Genomic DNA, 17836 nt, shown 5'->3' with positions numbered 1-17836 from the left:
TTAAGGTATTACAAATGTGTCCTCACCCCCCCCCATTAACCCCCAACCTCCCCCCCCCCCCACCCCTCACACTCATGCTCCCATCCCCCTGTTGTCCATGTCCATTGGTTTGGCTTATATACATGTATACAAGTCCTTCGGTTGAGCTCTTCCCCTTACCCCCGCCCTCCCCTACTTTCCTTCTGGGGATTGATAGCCTGATCGCTGTTTCTCAGTCTTTGGATCTGTCCCATTTCATCAGTCTATGTTGTTCTCTATAATCCACAAATGAGTGAGATCATGTGGTATTTATCTTTCTCTGACTGGCTTATTTCACATAGCATAATGCTCTCCAGTTCCATCCATGCCGTTGCAAAAGGCAAGAGTTCCTTTTTTTTTTACCGCAGCATAGTATTCCATTGTGTATATGTACCACAGTTTTCTAATCCACTCACCTGCTGATGGGCACTTAGGCTGTTTCCAAATCTTAGCTATGGTGAATTGTGCTGCTATGAACATAGGGGTGCATATATCTTTTCTGATTGGCGTTTCTGGTTTCTTGGGATATATTCCTAGTAGTGGGATCACTGGGTCAAATGGGAGTTCCATTTTTAGTTTTTTGAGGAAGCTCCATACTGTTCTCCACAGTGGCTGCACCAGTCTGCATTCCCACCAGCAGTGCAGAAGGGTTCCTTTTTCTCCACATCCTCTCCAACACTTGTTGTTTGTTGATTTGTTGATGATAGCCATTCTGACAGGTGTGAGATGATAACGCATTGTCGTTTTGATTTGCATCTCTCGTATAATTAGTGACTTTGAGCATGTTTTCATATGTCTTTCGGCCTTCTGTATGTCCTCTTTCGAAAAGTGTCTATCTAGGTCCGTTGCCCATTTTTTTATTGGATTGTTTATCTTCCTTTTGTTAAGTTTCATGAGATCCCTTTAAATGTTGGAAATTAAACCCTTATCGGTGGTATCATTGGCAAATATGTTCTCCCATGTAGTGGGTCTTCTTGTTGTTTTGTTGATGGTTTCCTTTGCTGTGCAAAAGCTTTTTATTTTGATGTAGTCCCATTTGTTTATTGTCTCTTTAGTTTCCATTGCCCTAGGAGCATTATCAGAGAAGAAATTCCTTCGGCAAATGTTTGCGATTTCGCTGCCTGTGGATTCCTCTAGTATTTTTATGGTTTCCCGTCTTACGTTTAAGTCTTTTATCCATTTTGAGTTTATTTTTGTGTATGGTGTGAGTTGGTGGTCTAGTTTCATCTTTTTGCATGTATCTGTCCAATTTTCCCAACACCATTTATTGAAGAGACTGTCTTGACTCCATTGTATGCTCTTGCCTCCTTTGTCGAATATTAATTGGGCATAGTGGTTTGGGTCGATTTCTGGGGTCTCTATTCTATTCCATTGATCTATATGTCTGTTCTTGTGCCAGTACCAAGCTGTTTTAAGAACAGTGGCTTTGTAATACAGTTTGATATCTGGTATTGAGAGCCCACCTACTTTGTTCTTTCTCAGGATTGCTGCAGCTATTCGGGGTCTTTTTTTTATTCCAGATGAATTTTTGGAACGTTCGTTCTAGATTTGTGAAATATGCCGTTGGTAATTTAATGGGGATTGCATTGAATCTATAGATTGCTTTGGGTAGTATGGACATTTTGATGATGTTGATTCTACCAATCCATGAACACGGTATGTTCTTCCATCTGTTTATGTCTTCCTCTATCTCTTTTTTCAGTGTCCTGTAGTTTTTGGCATATAAGTCTTTTACCTCCTTAGTTAAGTTTATTCCTAGGTATTTTGCTGATAAGACTTTTTAAAAATCCTATGTAAACCTTAAAATTAACTAGTATATTTCTATCTTTAATTACATGTGTTCTTTAAAAATTTAAAAACCCTTATAGTATTATATAATAAGTAAAAAAATATATATACATAATTATTTCTTTACAATATATTTTTAAATCAGATAAATCCCATCAATATTTTTAGCAGCATCTGATTGTTTATAATTCTCTTGTTGTAGTCTGATTTTGTTCTTTAATTCTAATCAATGTAGCATCTGAATCTGTAATATTGTGATACTTTTAGTAGTGTGAAAATATTGGAGGACCTGTTTTGGAAATAGAATTTTGGTGGTCTCTCTGTTAAATATATACGAGTTTTTCCATTTTAAAAGGGCTTTAGAAAAATAGGGTTATCTTAAGAAAATTGTACTTGGCTGTAGATGGGGAAGAAGTGGCTATATTCCCATTTTCAGAAGCCTAGAATGGTTTCACGTTCAAAATTGTAACCTTAAATAAGCCGGACATTATGGGCCTTAGAGACAGTTAAAAATCTACCATTGATCCCATGCAAAAACTACTATAATTTTTTGGGGGGCGGGGAGGGGAGAAAGGATATTAAATCCCATCATTGAGTAGACTAGGTATCTTTAATGTTTGGAATCAAACTGGTACAAACTGATAGGGCCATACAAGCCAGGCTCCCACCTTCTATACTTGTACCAAATGGCAAAACATGTGCCTTTTGTTTCTTTCCTCAAAGTGGATTTTTCTTCAGTTCCTGCCCTCTTGCTTGCTCCTGCTCTTTCTAAGGGAGAACCTCATATGCATATGTGTGAGTGTGTGTGTGTGAGTTTGTGTGTGTCTTTAGTGAGTGGGTACTTGGCAGAGGGGAAGGAGAAGGAAATGGATCCTGTTGGGTAGAGATACGAGTACAAAAATGATTCTCCATCAGCACAGTGAAGGGAAGGGCTTTGTGCTGGGTGCCTGCCTCCACAGGGTGACATCTTCTTGGGGTTTGTACCAGGAACATTGCTGCCATTTTAGTTAAGTGCTTTGCTGTTTGGATGAGCACAAGGCTTTAGTTGCACTTGGGGATTAATGTGGGGTGTGGAGGGAGGGCTCCAGAATCCCATCACCACCAGTGTGCTTGCCGGTGAGCAGTGGTGCTGGTGGGTGCCCAACCAGCATCACTCAGCAAGCCCCTGCTTGAGCTCTTTTCAGGTCCTTGTTGGGTGAGAACTGTCCAGAGAGAACTGTAGTTTTGCTACTAATTTTCAAGACTTAATTTGTCCTAATGATTACTCTGCATGAATTGATTTTTTTCTCTGTACATTTTGCCTTCACGATTTTTTTTAAAGCTTCTCTTCTTTCCTAGGTACTTGAAATTTGTTATCTACATTTGAGGTGTTTTCTCCTCCACTTCCCTCTCTGTTTGCCCTTCCTTATGCTTTTTTCTTTTTGTAAAGCTCCAAGAAATGAATAACGCTAATTTGAGGAAATGCTCACTGGATCAGTTCCCGCTGCTTTTTCCCTACCAGCACACAACAGATTGCTGTTGAATTTTGAATGTCACTGACAGACAGATGATAATGGCTTGAGTTGGATAATAGAAATGTTTGAAACACAGATGGGCCTATAAATCATTTTTCTTTTTCTTAGGATTTTCTTCTGCCACAGAAATTAACACTGTTTTATACCCATATCCTTCATAAATGGTATCTTTGGAGCCCTGTTGTTGAACTGCTGCATTCATCTGTCTTTGGAAAAGTCAGTCTCTGCGTGACAGATGCTCTGGGCAGGCGCCTCGTAGGTGACTGGCTACTTTGAAATCTTTACAAAACCGAAAGGTCACTTGAAAAGTAAACCTTCCACAGAGCTCTCAGCCTTAATCTCAAAGGGGGTACCTAAGAATTCCATATGCAGCACTTAATCTATAGGAGGATTTGGAAGTACAAATTAAGTACATGAAATTCATAATAAGTACTTTTATTTTAGGAGCTATTTGGTAACTATTTAAACTCACTCAGGTGCCTGTGGGAGGAAAGAAAATAGATGACATAGAGAAGTTTGTGTGTGTGTGTGTGTTATATTAAATACAGCAGAGTCAGAAAGAGGTGAGGGTTCAGGTGATGAACTAAGAGCCCGAGTTTTAGGTAACAAGCCTCCTTCTGCTTTATCTGCAGCCTCTGGCACCAGCCAGGATGGTGTTGGTGGTCACTCGGTGTACGCCCCCGAGCACTGCTCCACACTAGGAAGGCTTGGCGGCTGCCGGCTTGCGGGGCAGCGCTCGGAAACCCGGGACTCCAGCTGTCAGACGGAGGAGGTGAAGGTCGTGCCGCCTTCCATGCGGAGAATCAGGGCCCAGAAGGGGCAGGGCATCGCCGCCCAGATGAGCCACTTCTCAGGCTCCTCCGGGAACATGTCCGTGCTGAGCGATTCTGCGGGCATCGTGTTCCCCTCTCGCCTCAACACCGATGCGGGTTTCCACAGCCTCCCCCGATCCGGAGCGAGGGCCAGCATTCAGTTCCTGGAGCCCCGGCCGGGCGCCCCGGGCCCTGTGCAAGACCTGGATGGCACGTTCCAAAACCCAGGGCAGTTAGGAGGTGCCTCAAGGACCGGAACGCTCTTTAGGCCCAAGTCTCAGGAGCTGAGGCACTTTGAGAGTGAAAACAGAGCAAGCCCAGCGTGCGTGGTGTCTCCCCACGGGACGTACAGCACCAGCGTCATCCCCAACGCCACCCTCTCCTCCTCCTCAGAGGTTATTGCTATTCAGACTGCTCAGAGTTTGGGGCAGCTGGACAGTAGAAAGACCAGCTCCTCTTCCCACACAAAGGTGAGATCCAGAGACCACCTGCTGCCCAGGCACTCTGTTGAAGGTGACCGCCCATCTCCCGGTGGTACCTGGAGTGAGGGCCCCTCCACCATCGTCTCGCAGGCTTTTGACCCCCACCCGCCCAGGGCAGCCACGCTTCTGGCCCTCTGTGACTCGGCAGTCTCCCTCAACACACCAGCAAACCAGGAGAACGGGTCCCAAGCCATGGCCTATACCTGTAGAAGGAACCCGAACTTCCCAGCCCACCCCCAGGACGTGGACGGCAAGAGCGAGCCCAGTTACTCGGGAGGCGGGGGGCATGGTGATGGGGAGCCCTGGGAATACAGTGCCTCGGGGAGCGGGCGGGCATCCCCCCTGAAGCCTCACGTGGCGACTCCTGGTTGCTCCACTCCTGGAAGTAACATGAGCAGCTGCAGCTTGGACCACACGTGCCACAGAGAGGGCGCCAGGTCTCTGTATTCAGAGGACCATGATGGCTACTACGCAGTGCACCCCGATGCTGGGCCCGGGAGTCTGTGCAGCAGCAACAGCAGCAATGGCTTTGGGAACCCCAGGCACAGCGTGGTCAATGTTTTTGATGGAAGAGCTCCGAAAAACCAGGGGGACAAATCCCATTCTCGAAACATCTCCTTGAAGAAAGCAAAGAAGCCGCCCCTGCCCCCCTCTCGGACGGACTCGCTGCGCAGGGTCCCCAAGAAGATCGGCCAGGCCAACGGGCAGGTGCTCAACGAGAGCCTGATCGCCTCCCTCCAGCACTCGCTGCAGCTGAGCCTCCGGGGCCAGGGCGGCCTGTCGCCCTCGCAGAGCCCCTGCAGCGACCTGGAGGAGCCGTGGCTGCCGCGCTCCCGCAGCCAGAGCACCGTCAGCGGGGGCAGCAGCCTGGCTTCCGCCACCGCGCCCCACGGCTGCGCGCCGGGCGGGGTCACCCCGTCCCAGAGCGACACGAGCAGCGTCAAGTCCGAGTACACAGACCCGTGGGGCTACTACATCGACTACACGGGCCTGCAGGACGACCCTGCGAGCCCCGGCGGGGGCCGTGCGGCTGGCAGCGGGGCGCCACCTGGCAACGGGCCGGGCCACCACGTCCCGGAGGGGTGCAGGGCCGCCGCGCCCCACCTGCCCGGCGGCTCCGTCAAACCAAAGACCACATCGCCCGAGAAGGCCCACCGAGTCACCTCCCCGTCCAGCGGGTATTCCAGCCAGTCCAACACGCCCACCGCGCTCACCCCCGTGCCTGTGTTTTTAAAGTCCATGTCACCCGCCAATGGGAAGGGCAAGCCCAAGCCCAAGGTTCCAGAGAGGAAGTCCTCCCTGGTGTCTTCGCTCTCCATCTCCTCGTCGTCCACGTCCCTGTCCTCTAATACGTCCACGGAGGGAGGCGGGACGGTGAAGAGGCTGGACTCGGCGCCGGCCTCTCTGCCTGCTGCCCCTTCTCTCCCCTCTCCTTCATCTCCATGTCCTGCGGACAAGTCTCCTTTCCTCCCTCCTCCGCCGCCTTCAGCAGACTCCCCCGAGGGCCCTCTGCCTCCGTCTCCCCTGTTCCCCCCTCCGCCCCCAGAGGTTCTCACTCCCTTCTGTTCTCCGCCCAATGCAGGCTTTCCTCCTCCCCCCACCGCCCGGAGCCCCCTTCTGGACTCACCTGCCCCGGTGCTACCCCCTCCACCGTCTTTACCCCCCTCGGCCCCTCCTCCTGCCCCGCCACTCGACCCCAAATTGATGAAAGATGCCAGGCCTTCATTCAAAAAATCTAGCCAGCCAACCTCCCCCCAGGAGGCCTGCAGACCGCCGGGGACCACGGAGGAGGGCGGCAGGCCTCCCCTGCCCCTGATCACCGCCGAGGCCCTGCAGACGGTGCAGCTCAGGCCGGTGAGAAGGAACTCAGGAACCCAGGGAGCACCGCTATCTGAACCAGCATCTCAGGAAAAACGAACTCCGCCGGTGCCCCAGTATCATTTAAAGCCATCTGCCTTGCTGAAATCCCGAAATAGCATAAATGAAATGGAGAGTGAAAGCCAGCCTGCCTCCGTGACAAGCCCGCTTCCGACTCCTGCCAAGATCATGAGTCAGGGTCACTGGGACGGTGCAGCCGAGCGTGGCCGCCCGAGCCGCAGCCCGGGCAGTGCCGGGGAGGCGGAGGCCGGGCCGGGCCCCGGGACCGCCCCGCTCCAGAGGGCCCCCGGACCTTCGCCCAGCAAGAAGCCACCCCCCATTTCCAAGAAGCCCAAACTGTTCCTGGTGGTGCCACCTCCGCAGAGAGATTTCACAGTGGAGCCAGCAGAGAACGTGAGTGGAGCGGTGCCCAGCCCCACGAGGGGAGAGGCCAACGAGACTGGTGCAGCCCCGGCTGGTTCTGATGAGACCGACTCCTCCGGCAGCTCGGTTCTTGAGGGAGGAGCTGCAGGATCCACGTCCCCAGACAGAAGGGAAGCCAATGTCCCCATGGTGCAGCCCAGTGCCTCGCCAGCCCCCAGGCAGGAGGAGCCAGGCACCGAGAACAGCGTGGACCACGGGGGCCATGCGGAGGAGCGCTGCCCGGCTCTGCAGGACCCAGGGCGTGAGTCTGGTTTTCTCTCTTATTCCTCTCCGACCATGTGCAGCCGAGGCAGACAGGGCTGGTGCGTGTGCACGTTAGAGCCCGCAGTGGGTTTCCTACGCTGCCTCACACTTAGGTTACTAGCTTGGCATTGTGTGAAATGTTAAAAAAAAATCTAGATCTAAGGGTAGAGCTTACAGAAGGACAGAGAATAGAGGGGTGGAGGGGGTGGTGGTCTGCAGCAAGCTGGGTATTAAATAGCACTGAGTACTCTCCCTTCCGGAGAGCCACAAAGTAATGTTACAACACGATTTAAGAGCTTCATTGGGAGATCTAGACTTGAACACAAAAGAAAGAGCTTTGGCTAGCATGCTCCCCGTATTTATAAAATATCAAACCCCATTGCCCGTCCCTGTGGTTCTCACGTTGTCAGGAATGACAGGGAAGCGTACTGGGAGCTTGGCGAAAGACTGAAATTCAAGTCACTTGTGAATCTTGTGTTTGCTGCTTGCTTCTCCATAGCCCGGGTGCCGGAGTCCGACGTGGCTGGCTCTTCCCCAGAGGTCTTTGACTTCCTTAAGGAAGAAGGGAGTGATGAGGTGATGACCCCCAGTAGACCCCGGACCACAGAAGACCTCTTCGCAGCTATTCACAGGTACCCAAAACTCATATTTCCTTCTCCTTTTTGAGTCCCCCTCTTCCAAATGGTTCCTCAATTTATATTCCTTCCTTGAGGTTTCTTCTATCATCCAATTAGGTTTCATTAACTGGATTATTTTCATTAACTTGATTTATTTTCATGTGTTTCTATATTTTTATTTCCTTGGACTCCAGTTTCTGTTTTACTGTGTTCCACTAATTTTTATGATGACATGGGGATCAGAGGCTCTGTGTGATGCCTCTGGTCAGCACTGCTCTTGCTGGCCAGGAACGCAATGTGTCAGTCATATGACAGGGTATTTAGGAGTTGGATTAGCGCAGCCCTGGTCCAGTCCAGGGGAGGAAGGCTGTGTTCTGTGGACGGGAGATGCACAGACTAGCGCTACAGGACAGGAACTTCCTAATGGCACAGCATTGTTGTTGTTTATTTTACAGAAAAACCAGGAATCTATAGTGCAATTTCTTCGGCTGCATACATGTTTCAATAAGAGAGTACATCTTTTTTAAGCAGGAGCAAAAGGAATTAAATCTACTTGCTTTACTGTATGCTGCTAGTGCCACCTACTGGCATCAGAGATTACTGGGTTTGAAAAAATAAAGAATAAATATTTTTAAAAGAACTGCCTGTACTTTTCAGATGTGGTCACCTTGAGTGAATAGGACCTAACACTAAAGTTTTACTTATTGCCTCATTTTTCTGGTTGTAAACAGGCAAGTACTCTCACAACAGTGACATTGTAAAAACTATTAAGATTGTATATGTGCAAGTACTTTCTATATAAAACCTTTGCTTCTTCCTAGACTTCTTCACCGCAGTATTTTCAGATCACTCTTACACATGCCCTTATCCTTCCAAAATCTTGTATTGCCCTGAATCAAGGTTCCTTTTTTCCCTCTGGAAACAAAAAATCCTGGTTGTGGGACTAACCTTGTGTATGACCATTTTCCCGATTCTTGGAATATAACAAAAACTATTGCATGCGATGAAAAGCATAGGGTTGTCCCTACCTGAAATTCCTCATGCAATACATAAACACATAATTTGGGAGAGAAAAAAAACAAAGCTGGCAAATTAAGGTGTTTGTGAAGAATTATATTTTTTACCTCTTGGCTCTAGTATTAGTAAATATCCCAAAAGACCCCACAGACTGTTCCTTTAACATTCTGTTCCACAGACTGCTCCTTGTCTGACTGTTCTCTTTGATATCATTAGGAATAAAAAGGTAGCTAGTTACCAAATTATTTCTCGAAACAGCGAAACGAACAATGATGCAATCTTTGAAATCAACTTTAATGGCACGTCTAGAGGCTTACACAGCTGTTTCTAATACTAACCATGCTAGATACATAATAAGCACTCAATAAATATTTTCTGAATTAAATGAAACCAATTGGTATTTAACTGTTTGGAAGTTGTTCCAAGACTCGATGGCTTTCATTTAGTATGGAATGCACTGGGTTGCTAACTGCAGGCGTATGTATTTATAACAGCAGTCCGCAAGGAGATGTGTTGCTTGGCCACTCTGTGTACTAAATACTTGGTCTCAGTGAGAACCCAACTGTTGTGGGCCCAAATTACAACATGCTTTTCCTAAAAATATGCCAAAGATCTTCTCTATATTTTATTTTAGCAACCTTCTTGAGGCCCTGAAAAATTTGAGGTTTCTCCTACTAGAGAATTATATCTAGAGCGTAATTATAATTATGTCTACAGCAGATGTAGGAATTGGCCTGTCTGAATTATCCTGTGTGTGCATGGTAGCCGTAAAGGCCACGTAGGATAGGATTGTAAAGAGAAAGCCAAGGACATGTGCTGGTTTTTATTTTAACACAGACAGTATATTAGCAGACATAATCCAAATCCACCTAAAGTTTGTGATTTTTAGGGCTTTATTTTATATCCCCTTCAGTACCTAAGCTAATAGTTCAAAGTAAAGAATATCTAAATTGAAACACAGCTTTCAAGTTTTAGAATGCAAATCAATTCCCTTCAGATTGGAAGCCAGATGGAACATGTAGCACACCAGTTGAGGTGTGAAATTTTTATATTCATTGAAGTAATTAGTTTTCAAACCAGAGTTAACTGTTTAAGCACCTTTTACAGCCATCTTCTTTAAGAATACACACACAATATAAAAGCAGAGAATTCAAATGTTTAGACTTAATTCTCATTTTAGAGGACAGCTGTTCTTGAAAAACAACACTACTTTTTATAAATTTCCATCCCTTCTCTTAATTCTGAATCTGCAATGAAAGGCCATAGCTTTAATCAAGGATAGCTGTGGGTTGTTGTGTGGCACTCGGCACGTCCTCTTTGTTGAAAAACCAAACAAAAAAATGACATCACAAACCAGTACCTGCACAAATGGGATGGGCAAAGCTGCTTTTGGAGGGGCAACCTGTAGAAATGGTGGAGCCATGTGCTATAAATGGAAAAATACTCCATCAGGTCCCAGTTCTTGTATTCAGCCGTGTGACTTCACTCTTTAGACCTCAGGCACCTTCTTTGGTCAGACCAAACCGTCTGAAGTCTTTTCCAGCTCTACAATTCGGAGATGTTAGTATTTCTACGGTTTCTGTCCATCGTTCATTAACTTACTCTAGAACAGCGGTTCTCAACCTGTGGGTCGCGACCCATTTGGGGGTCCAATGACCCTTTCACAGGGGTCGCCAGACCATCGGAAAACACATATATAATTACATACTGTTTTTGTGATGAATCACTGTGCTTTAATTATGTTCAATTTGTAACAATGAAATTGGGGGTCACCACAACATGAGGAACTGTATGAAAGGGTCGCGGCATTAGGAAGGTTGAGAACCACTGCTCTAGAACATTGCTTTTATTGACAGCTGAGCAGAACCATTGAACCTAGATATCACATGCAGTCTCTGCATTCCCAAAGGGGCTGGTGCCACATCAGGTCTGGCCACCTTTCAGCCTCTGAATTGTGTCCTTACTACTTCCTGTTTTCCACTTTGGTCAGAAGCAGGGAGAGGACCCTGGGAGCATCAAACCCAGGACAGCCATCATGGCCCACCCTCCCCCATGCCTTGCTGTGCAGGTCACATGAAAACAGCACTGAAGCCTGACCTAGAGGCAGGAAGGGAAATTATATTTTCCTAAGTGACACTCAAAGGTTTATTAAGCACCTTCTCTGTGCCTGACATTTTATGGCTGATATTGCATCCATCTTGATTGCTAAATTATGTGCTATCTGCTGTTATTCCCCTTTTCCATATAGGAAACAGATCAGAAATTTTAAGTTGCCCAAGGTAACTGAACAAGGTCGCTTTAAGCACTGGGAGTGCACCCAGGTCCATGTGACTCCACAGATTCTTTATCTCGTGGAATCCTCACAAACCTGTGAGGCTGATACCATCATCCCCATTTTACAAGTATGAACACCAAGGTGCGGTATAGATGAGTAATGGCCCAAGGTCACACAGCTAGAAGTTGGTAGTGCTCAGGTTCTACCCTTGATCTGAGTGTACAGATAGCATCCTCTCAATCTTTCCCTGCTGCATATTCTAGAATTTTATAGCAGAAAAATAAATATTCCTGCATCTTTATTCATTAGATGTGCCACGTTTCCTTAAAGCAAGTCCACCTGTACTTGGCTAACGGATTCCTGGCACACTGAGTTGTTGTTATGAAAAGACCAGCAAGGGGCCACTTGGCTCATCTGCTTTATTATCTCTGACTCACTCTCAGCAGAAAACACATGGAACAGGGAGGTTCTTAGCGACTGAGGACAAGAAATACCTGCAGGAAACATTTCACTCTCCCTGAAGGCCCCTCGTCTCTCATAGTCTCCCCACAGCCCCACATTTTCCTGATCAGCTAGAAGTCCTCTGACATGAGTCACGAAACAGGACATGGCGGGGAGGTTCGCTTTTGTTTTCTGGGCCATTGGCCTTCTAGGAGTTGACGCATGGTCCAGTAAGAGCCAAGGAAGACTGGTTTTATGTCAAACTCTTGTAGAATTGACTGGTTTTATGTCAAACTCTTGTAGAATTGACTGGTTTTATGTCAAACTCTTGTAGAATTGACTGGTTTTATGTCAAACTCTTGTAGAATTGTTTCTTTTTTGTAAACATGTGGAAGGGACAACGCTGGATGGGGGCTCTTCTCGGTAGAGGGGGTAGGGTATTCTGGAAATTAGCTGTTAGGCCTTTTCATTGCCAGCACCATGAAATCCAGTCAGGATCAGTCCAATGTAGGAGAATTAAATTAGAAATAACAGTTATTAAGAACTTTAGTAATGGTCCTATCCAGTTATTATGTCTGAGATTTGTTTCAAAATAATCCAGTGAGGGTGGAGTTTAAAGAAGAGAGGCATCAGTTAATAATGATAGCGGGGTCATGGGCACACATGGTAAATACAATGAACTATTCTTGTGCATGGGTGTGTGGAGGTTTCCATAGATGGTGACCTGAATGTGCAGTAAGATAAGCATGGTGGTTGTGGCTGACATCCAGTGGCCCATTTGGAATTAACCTTTATCTTAATGTTATTAAATCTCAGATCCAAGAGGAAAGTCCTTGGCCGTAAAGATTCAGAGGACGATCACACTAGAAACCATTCTCCCTCCCCGCCAGTGACACCCACCGGTGCTGCCCCCAGCCTGGCCTCCCCAAAGCAGGTGGGATCGATTCAGAGAAGTGTCCGCAAGAGCAGCACCAGCAGTGACAACTTCAAAGCTCTGCTGCTGAAAAAGGGGAGTCGGTCAGACACCAGTGCCCGCATGTCCGCAGCCGAGATGCTCAAGAACACAGACCCTAGGTTCCAGAGGTCAAGGTCGGAGCCCGCGCCAGACGCTCCCGACAGCCCGTCCAGCTGTTCCCCAAGCAAGAACAGAAGGGCCCAGGAGGAGTGGGCCAGGAACGAAGGCTTGATGCCTCGGAGTCTGTCCTTTTCCGGCCCCAGGTACGGCCGCAGTCGAACCCCACCTTCCGCAGCCAGCAGCAGGTACAGCCTGCGGAACCGGATCCAGAGCAGCCCCATGACCGTCATCTCGGAAGGCGAAGGGGAGGCCACGGAGCCTGTGGACACCAGGGCTCGCCGTGTCCTGGGCGCTGCAAGGGGCTGTTCCCTGGACGGACTGGTGGGGGATGACATGGATGGGGGCGGCCTGCCATGTGGCCCCGCAGATGGGACAACCAGTGCCCAGGGCAGGGGCCCATCGGAAGAGTGCGGGGGTCCTCTGAGGGAAGCAAGTTAGGGGCAAGGATGGATCTCCCAGGTGACGTGGGGGAGATGCACAACCCATCGCTCTAGGGAGCCCGAGGAACCCTTCCCTGTCTGCCCAGGGATCCCACCCGTGTGTGTGCTGTGGACCCGGGCACTGCCATGCCTGCAGTGGATGCGGGTCACTTAGGACTCACTTGGCACTCGCCCTGTGGCTTAAAAGCAAGTAGAAGCTTAACTTCTGAAAGTGCTTCCTGGGGAAGATTTTTCTTTTTTTTTTTGTTGTTAAATGTTGGGTGTGTGTGAATAGGTGTGTATGTGTGCATTTTGAACACTTTTTATGTTTAAGAAAAATACACAGACACACAACATGTGCAGTTATATGAGGAGAAAAAGACACAGGTAGAGTAATGGAAGCTTCTGGACTAGGTGGCAATGCTTTGAAAGTATGTGTGGAAATGAGTGCGTTCCAGAAGGGAGAGGACCATGACTTTAAGAACGAGGTGGTAGATTTGCTGGTTCTGAGTGCACAGAACGCATGGGTATATGCACAGGTGTGCTTTCATGGCTAACCCGAAAGGTGGGGAAAGGGCTAAGTGACTAATGGGTTCAGGTACTTTTTTCTGGGGGAAAAAAGGCTTTGTTTCTTTTTTGTAAAAATGACAAACATGTGGAAGGGACAACGCTGTAGTCGGAGCCTGCTGCCGTGCAGCCACAGACACAACTCTCAGCCCGATTGTTAGAAACGTGGGTAATTTTTTAATGAATTTCCTCCTTTATAGCGGGGACCTTCGAGAACTGAAATGAGGGTGTGCACATGCAGAGAGGGTGAGAGAAGGCAGAGGAGCGAGTGATACACTGCTGCAATTTGTTTCCTGCTTATAAAATAAACTTATTTTTCAGAATGAAATTTGAAAACTTGCACTACAGAACTGTGGGTGGAGCTTTTCCTTGTACAACTGTTTTTACCAGAGTTTAAACCTCCATTTGGCAATTTCTTATCACTTGAAACGTCAACATTTGCTAACTTTTGGATATCCTTTTGGTTACACCAAAGAAAAAGTTATGGCTATTTTTCCTTGAACTGCCTGCAGTATCATATCCTCACTGAGAAAGGTTTATCGAAATCTATTATATATTATCTTACTTTGACGAAAATGCTGAATAGCTCTTGTTAGTCTAATAAACTGATAAAAATTGGTAGGGCTTGGCAATGAATTAGCCCTGGGAAATGAGTTTTTAGATTAAAAAGATTTTTTTTTGCATCACGTGGTTTGTGTGTTTTTATATTTTTTATAAATAATTGAGTTAGGTAATTACCTTCCAAGCTTCTTCAGTTAGAATGTTAACACTTTTGGACATGGGAAAACGTGTGTAAAGTATTTATTTTTATGTCATGTTCTTGTGACCCCTCCCTCCCCACGCCCTCCTGACTGCCATGTACTTTATTTGTTGGTGAAATAAAATCGGAGTCTTGTCTTCTTCATTGGAGGGACCTAAGGTGGCAACGCTGAGATGCTTGGATTACATATAAGACAGCTGCCTAATGTCATCTTCCCTGATGTGAAAATATCATCTCAGAGTTGGACCGCACAGGCCAAATCATCATAATGTTCAGATACCCACTTTAGACACATCTTTGAGACAAAAAAAAAACACACACACAAGAAAACCAACCCTAAAGAATTAAGGCTCCTTCCATTCTCTGAAAAAAACAAAAAACACTTTGTTTCACACAACAGAAATCAAGACCCGACATTTGGCCAAAAGCAAAGGAATTTTTTACCTGTTGGAGCAATTGTCTACTACATTGGGAACAAGGACTTTTTTTCTTCTTAATTTTAGAAAAGTAGTGTTGGCTTTTGGATATGAAATCTCATAGATACCTAGAAAAGATTAGAATGTACATGGCTATCAGAGAACTTTAACTTAATATACAAATCAAATATGTTGAGGATAAGATAAGCAATGTCAACACTAATTATAAAACTATTTTTTAAAAACCCCATTTTTAGCCCTAACCGGTTTGGCTCGGTGGATAGAGCGTCGGCCTGTGGACTGAAAGGTCCCAGGTTCGATTCCGGTCAAGGGCATGTACCTTGGTTGCTGGCACATCCCCAGTGGGAGGTGTGCAGGAGGCAGCTGATCAATGTTTCTAACTCTCTATCCCTTTCCCTTCCTCTCTGTAAAAAAATCAATAAAATATATTTTTTTAAAACACCTTTTTTAAAGGAAAATATATTAGGTTTTTAATTTGCTTTGAATAAAACAATTGAAAAGGAAATATTTGAACATTATTTCTTTTTGTGAGTACATGGGTTTTTGAGTAATGTGCAGAGCTGCTGAGTGCTTTGCTGGATGCAAACAGAAGAGCAGTGAAAACCAGACGGTGCCCGTGGGAGGTGGGACCCAACAGAGAGGAGTTAGAACATCCCAGACTCTGGATTGTGCCATCTCAAAGGACATCTGGAAAAAAACAACTCTAAACGATGTCCCAGGGACTTTTGAATAAAATACGAATAATGTATTGACTAATAGTACAGATGATGTGATGTGGAGAGATGCAAGAATGGCGTCCAGGCATGGATGACATACAGGGAAACAAGAATCTAGATTCCTTCCTGAACCATAGGGCATCTTTAGTTTTACTGCTATATTCCCCAGGGCCAGCTACAGTTAACAGATCAGATCATACTAAAAACTCAGTGAGGGTAGACTTGACCCTTCCTTCTACCATGAGACCTTAAGTGCCAGATCGTCATAGATGGAAGCTCCAGGCCTAAATGATTTCCACTGTAGTTTTTCTAAAAGTTGGGAGAGAAAGAAATACCTACTTGGATTGTCCGTTGGAAGCAGCCTCAACTTTGGTCTGATTTCTGCCCTCCTGTTTCTGAATACTGATTGAAACCATTGCTTCTCGTGTGTGGATGAGTCTATGTGTTTGCGGAGAATCACAATGATAAGAAAGAAAGGTGGTGTTTCTGTATCTCTATCTTACTCCCCACCCACCACCACACCCAGCTCTGGTGGCCTCCTGGGAGGACAGGTGAAGCTGGAGATTGGCTTTATAGGGTCTGTCTTAATGTGTTTTCTGTCCATTAGGTGAATATGAATAATTATGTGTATTGCTGAGATTCTGTCATGAGATGAACAAGGTAGGATACTTTACTTTGGCAGCTATTAGGATATTGTTGGGGGGGGGGGGGTGTAGTTTTGGATAAAGCATGGACCTGATTTTTGAGGTCTCTTTTTTCTGTAATAAGCTATTCAGTTACTATAATCTAGTTTCTTTCAGTGAGTTGCTTTAAACTACCTTCCACACAGGCCCAATTTAGTTACAGAACAAAGACTAGAGCACATCTGTAGTGTGTGTTCAGCAATGAAAAAGAAAAAAAAAACCCTTTAGTAAATACATCTCATGTCCTAGATGAGGATGAGGAAGTTCTAAGATAGAAAAATGTGGATGAGATATCATTAAGGAACTTCAAACCTAGTGAAGAGAGGCATCAACAATGGACTATCCTGTAAAACAGATCAGTGTGGGAGCAGAGGAAAGGGAAGAACGTTCAGGGCAAATCCTGCCGGGACCCCAGCCGGCATGTGTTCTCTTTACGAACAGAACACCTGGAATTGGTTCAGGCTGGCGATGCACCCGGCTGGCATACCAGACCCCTTGCCCCACTGTTGTCTGGGAAGTTGCTTTCCTCATGCAGGTGCCATCCCTCTTGTGGCTTCCTTCCCCCTCTTCTCCCTAGAGAGGATGGGAAGCTGGAGGAAGAACAGTGCTCTTGCAAACTGAAGCACCAATAAGGATGGAAGCCACAGGGTGTGGAAGGCAGAGGAGCCTGGTCCAGTGAGAACACCTTGGGCTGTCCACCTCCAGGCTCACTGGGTAAGTATTTTTCACTGACTTTGCAGGTGAGAGAGATGGTTCTCAGAGGAAGATGTCATGGCTCCTGCCTAAGAGGATGGGGAAGGCATTGGCTGTGGTGAACCTGAGCTAAGACTTCACAGATGAGGAGGCTCTCACCAAGCATAGGGAGTTGGCAGAAGAAAGTCATTCCAGACTGAAGAAACAGCCTGAGCAAGGACACAGAGCAAAGTGTTTAGAGGAAGCCGTGTAGCTAAAAGAAGTCTCTAGTAAAACAGAGGGGGACATGATACTAGAATGGTCACCTGCAGTAAGAATGTAGAGGGCCTGGGATGTCATTTTAAAAAATTAGGATTTGTTTTGTAGTGCTGGGGAATAACAAAGGTTTTTAAGAAGAGGAATGATGTAACTTGGCTTGGTTCTTAGCCTTGTTTACAAGCTATACATTCCACTGGTGGGTTGCGGTCAGAGTGATTAGAGTGTGTGGAGAGGGAGAGCCTGACGAGGAAAGGAAAGGGGCTAATCCGTGGAGCACGAATTAGCCCAACAGCAAAGGTAGACGGTTTAGCTTAAGTAAAAGTCTAGACATGAATTTCCTACAGATACGAGAATAAAAATCTCAAAAGAAAAGTTGGCATAAGGGTTACCTTGTAATCATGCCACCTACATCATTACAACAACTGACTCACTGCCATGAAAATTACTCTCGGATTGATCAGTGCTGGAAAATGTTTTGGTTTATGCATTAGGGGAGAGGAAGTGAAAATGGGATACCTGGACTTCAGTATGAAATTGATTTTTTATTGAACGTGTTTCAGATTCCAACAATATCTGAGTGACCAGGAATGTGCTTATGTAAAGTGGGATTTATTGCATAAGAGATGCCTATTTTATATAGGACTGTAGGGGAAGTGTTAGAAATAGTTACCTCTTACCAATAGAGGCTGGTATTGTGGACATTCATCAGGAGGGCTAGAA

At 46.3% G+C, this 17836-nt stretch overlaps 1 protein-coding gene across 6 annotated transcripts in view; it reads left to right on the top strand.

Annotated features, from left to right (window-relative positions):
• NHSL1 (NHS like 1) overlaps window positions 1–14983 on the top strand; it is a 215462-nt gene extending 200479 nt beyond the window's left edge. For all 6 annotated transcript variants that reach the window (XM_036316583.1, XM_036316581.1, XM_036316582.1 and 3 more), the window contains 3 exons: window positions 3953–7156; window positions 7658–7790; window positions 12325–14983. In XM_036316583.1, the coding sequence (XP_036172476.1) occupies window positions 3953–7156; window positions 7658–7790; window positions 12325–13021 (4034 nt within the window). In that variant the 3' untranslated portion in view covers window positions 13022–14983. The remainder of the gene's footprint in view (window positions 1–3952; window positions 7157–7657; window positions 7791–12324) is intronic.
• The last annotated feature ends 2853 nt before the right edge of the window (window positions 14984–17836 follow it).

This window comes from Myotis myotis, unplaced genomic scaffold (assembly GCF_014108235.1).
Source record: "Myotis myotis isolate mMyoMyo1 unplaced genomic scaffold, mMyoMyo1.p scaffold_m19_p_7, whole genome shotgun sequence".
Lineage (NCBI taxonomy): Eukaryota > Metazoa > Chordata > Mammalia > Chiroptera > Vespertilionidae > Myotis > Myotis myotis.
The sequence above is the reverse complement of the archived record's forward strand: the minus strand, read 5'-3'. Positions and strand labels throughout refer to the sequence as shown.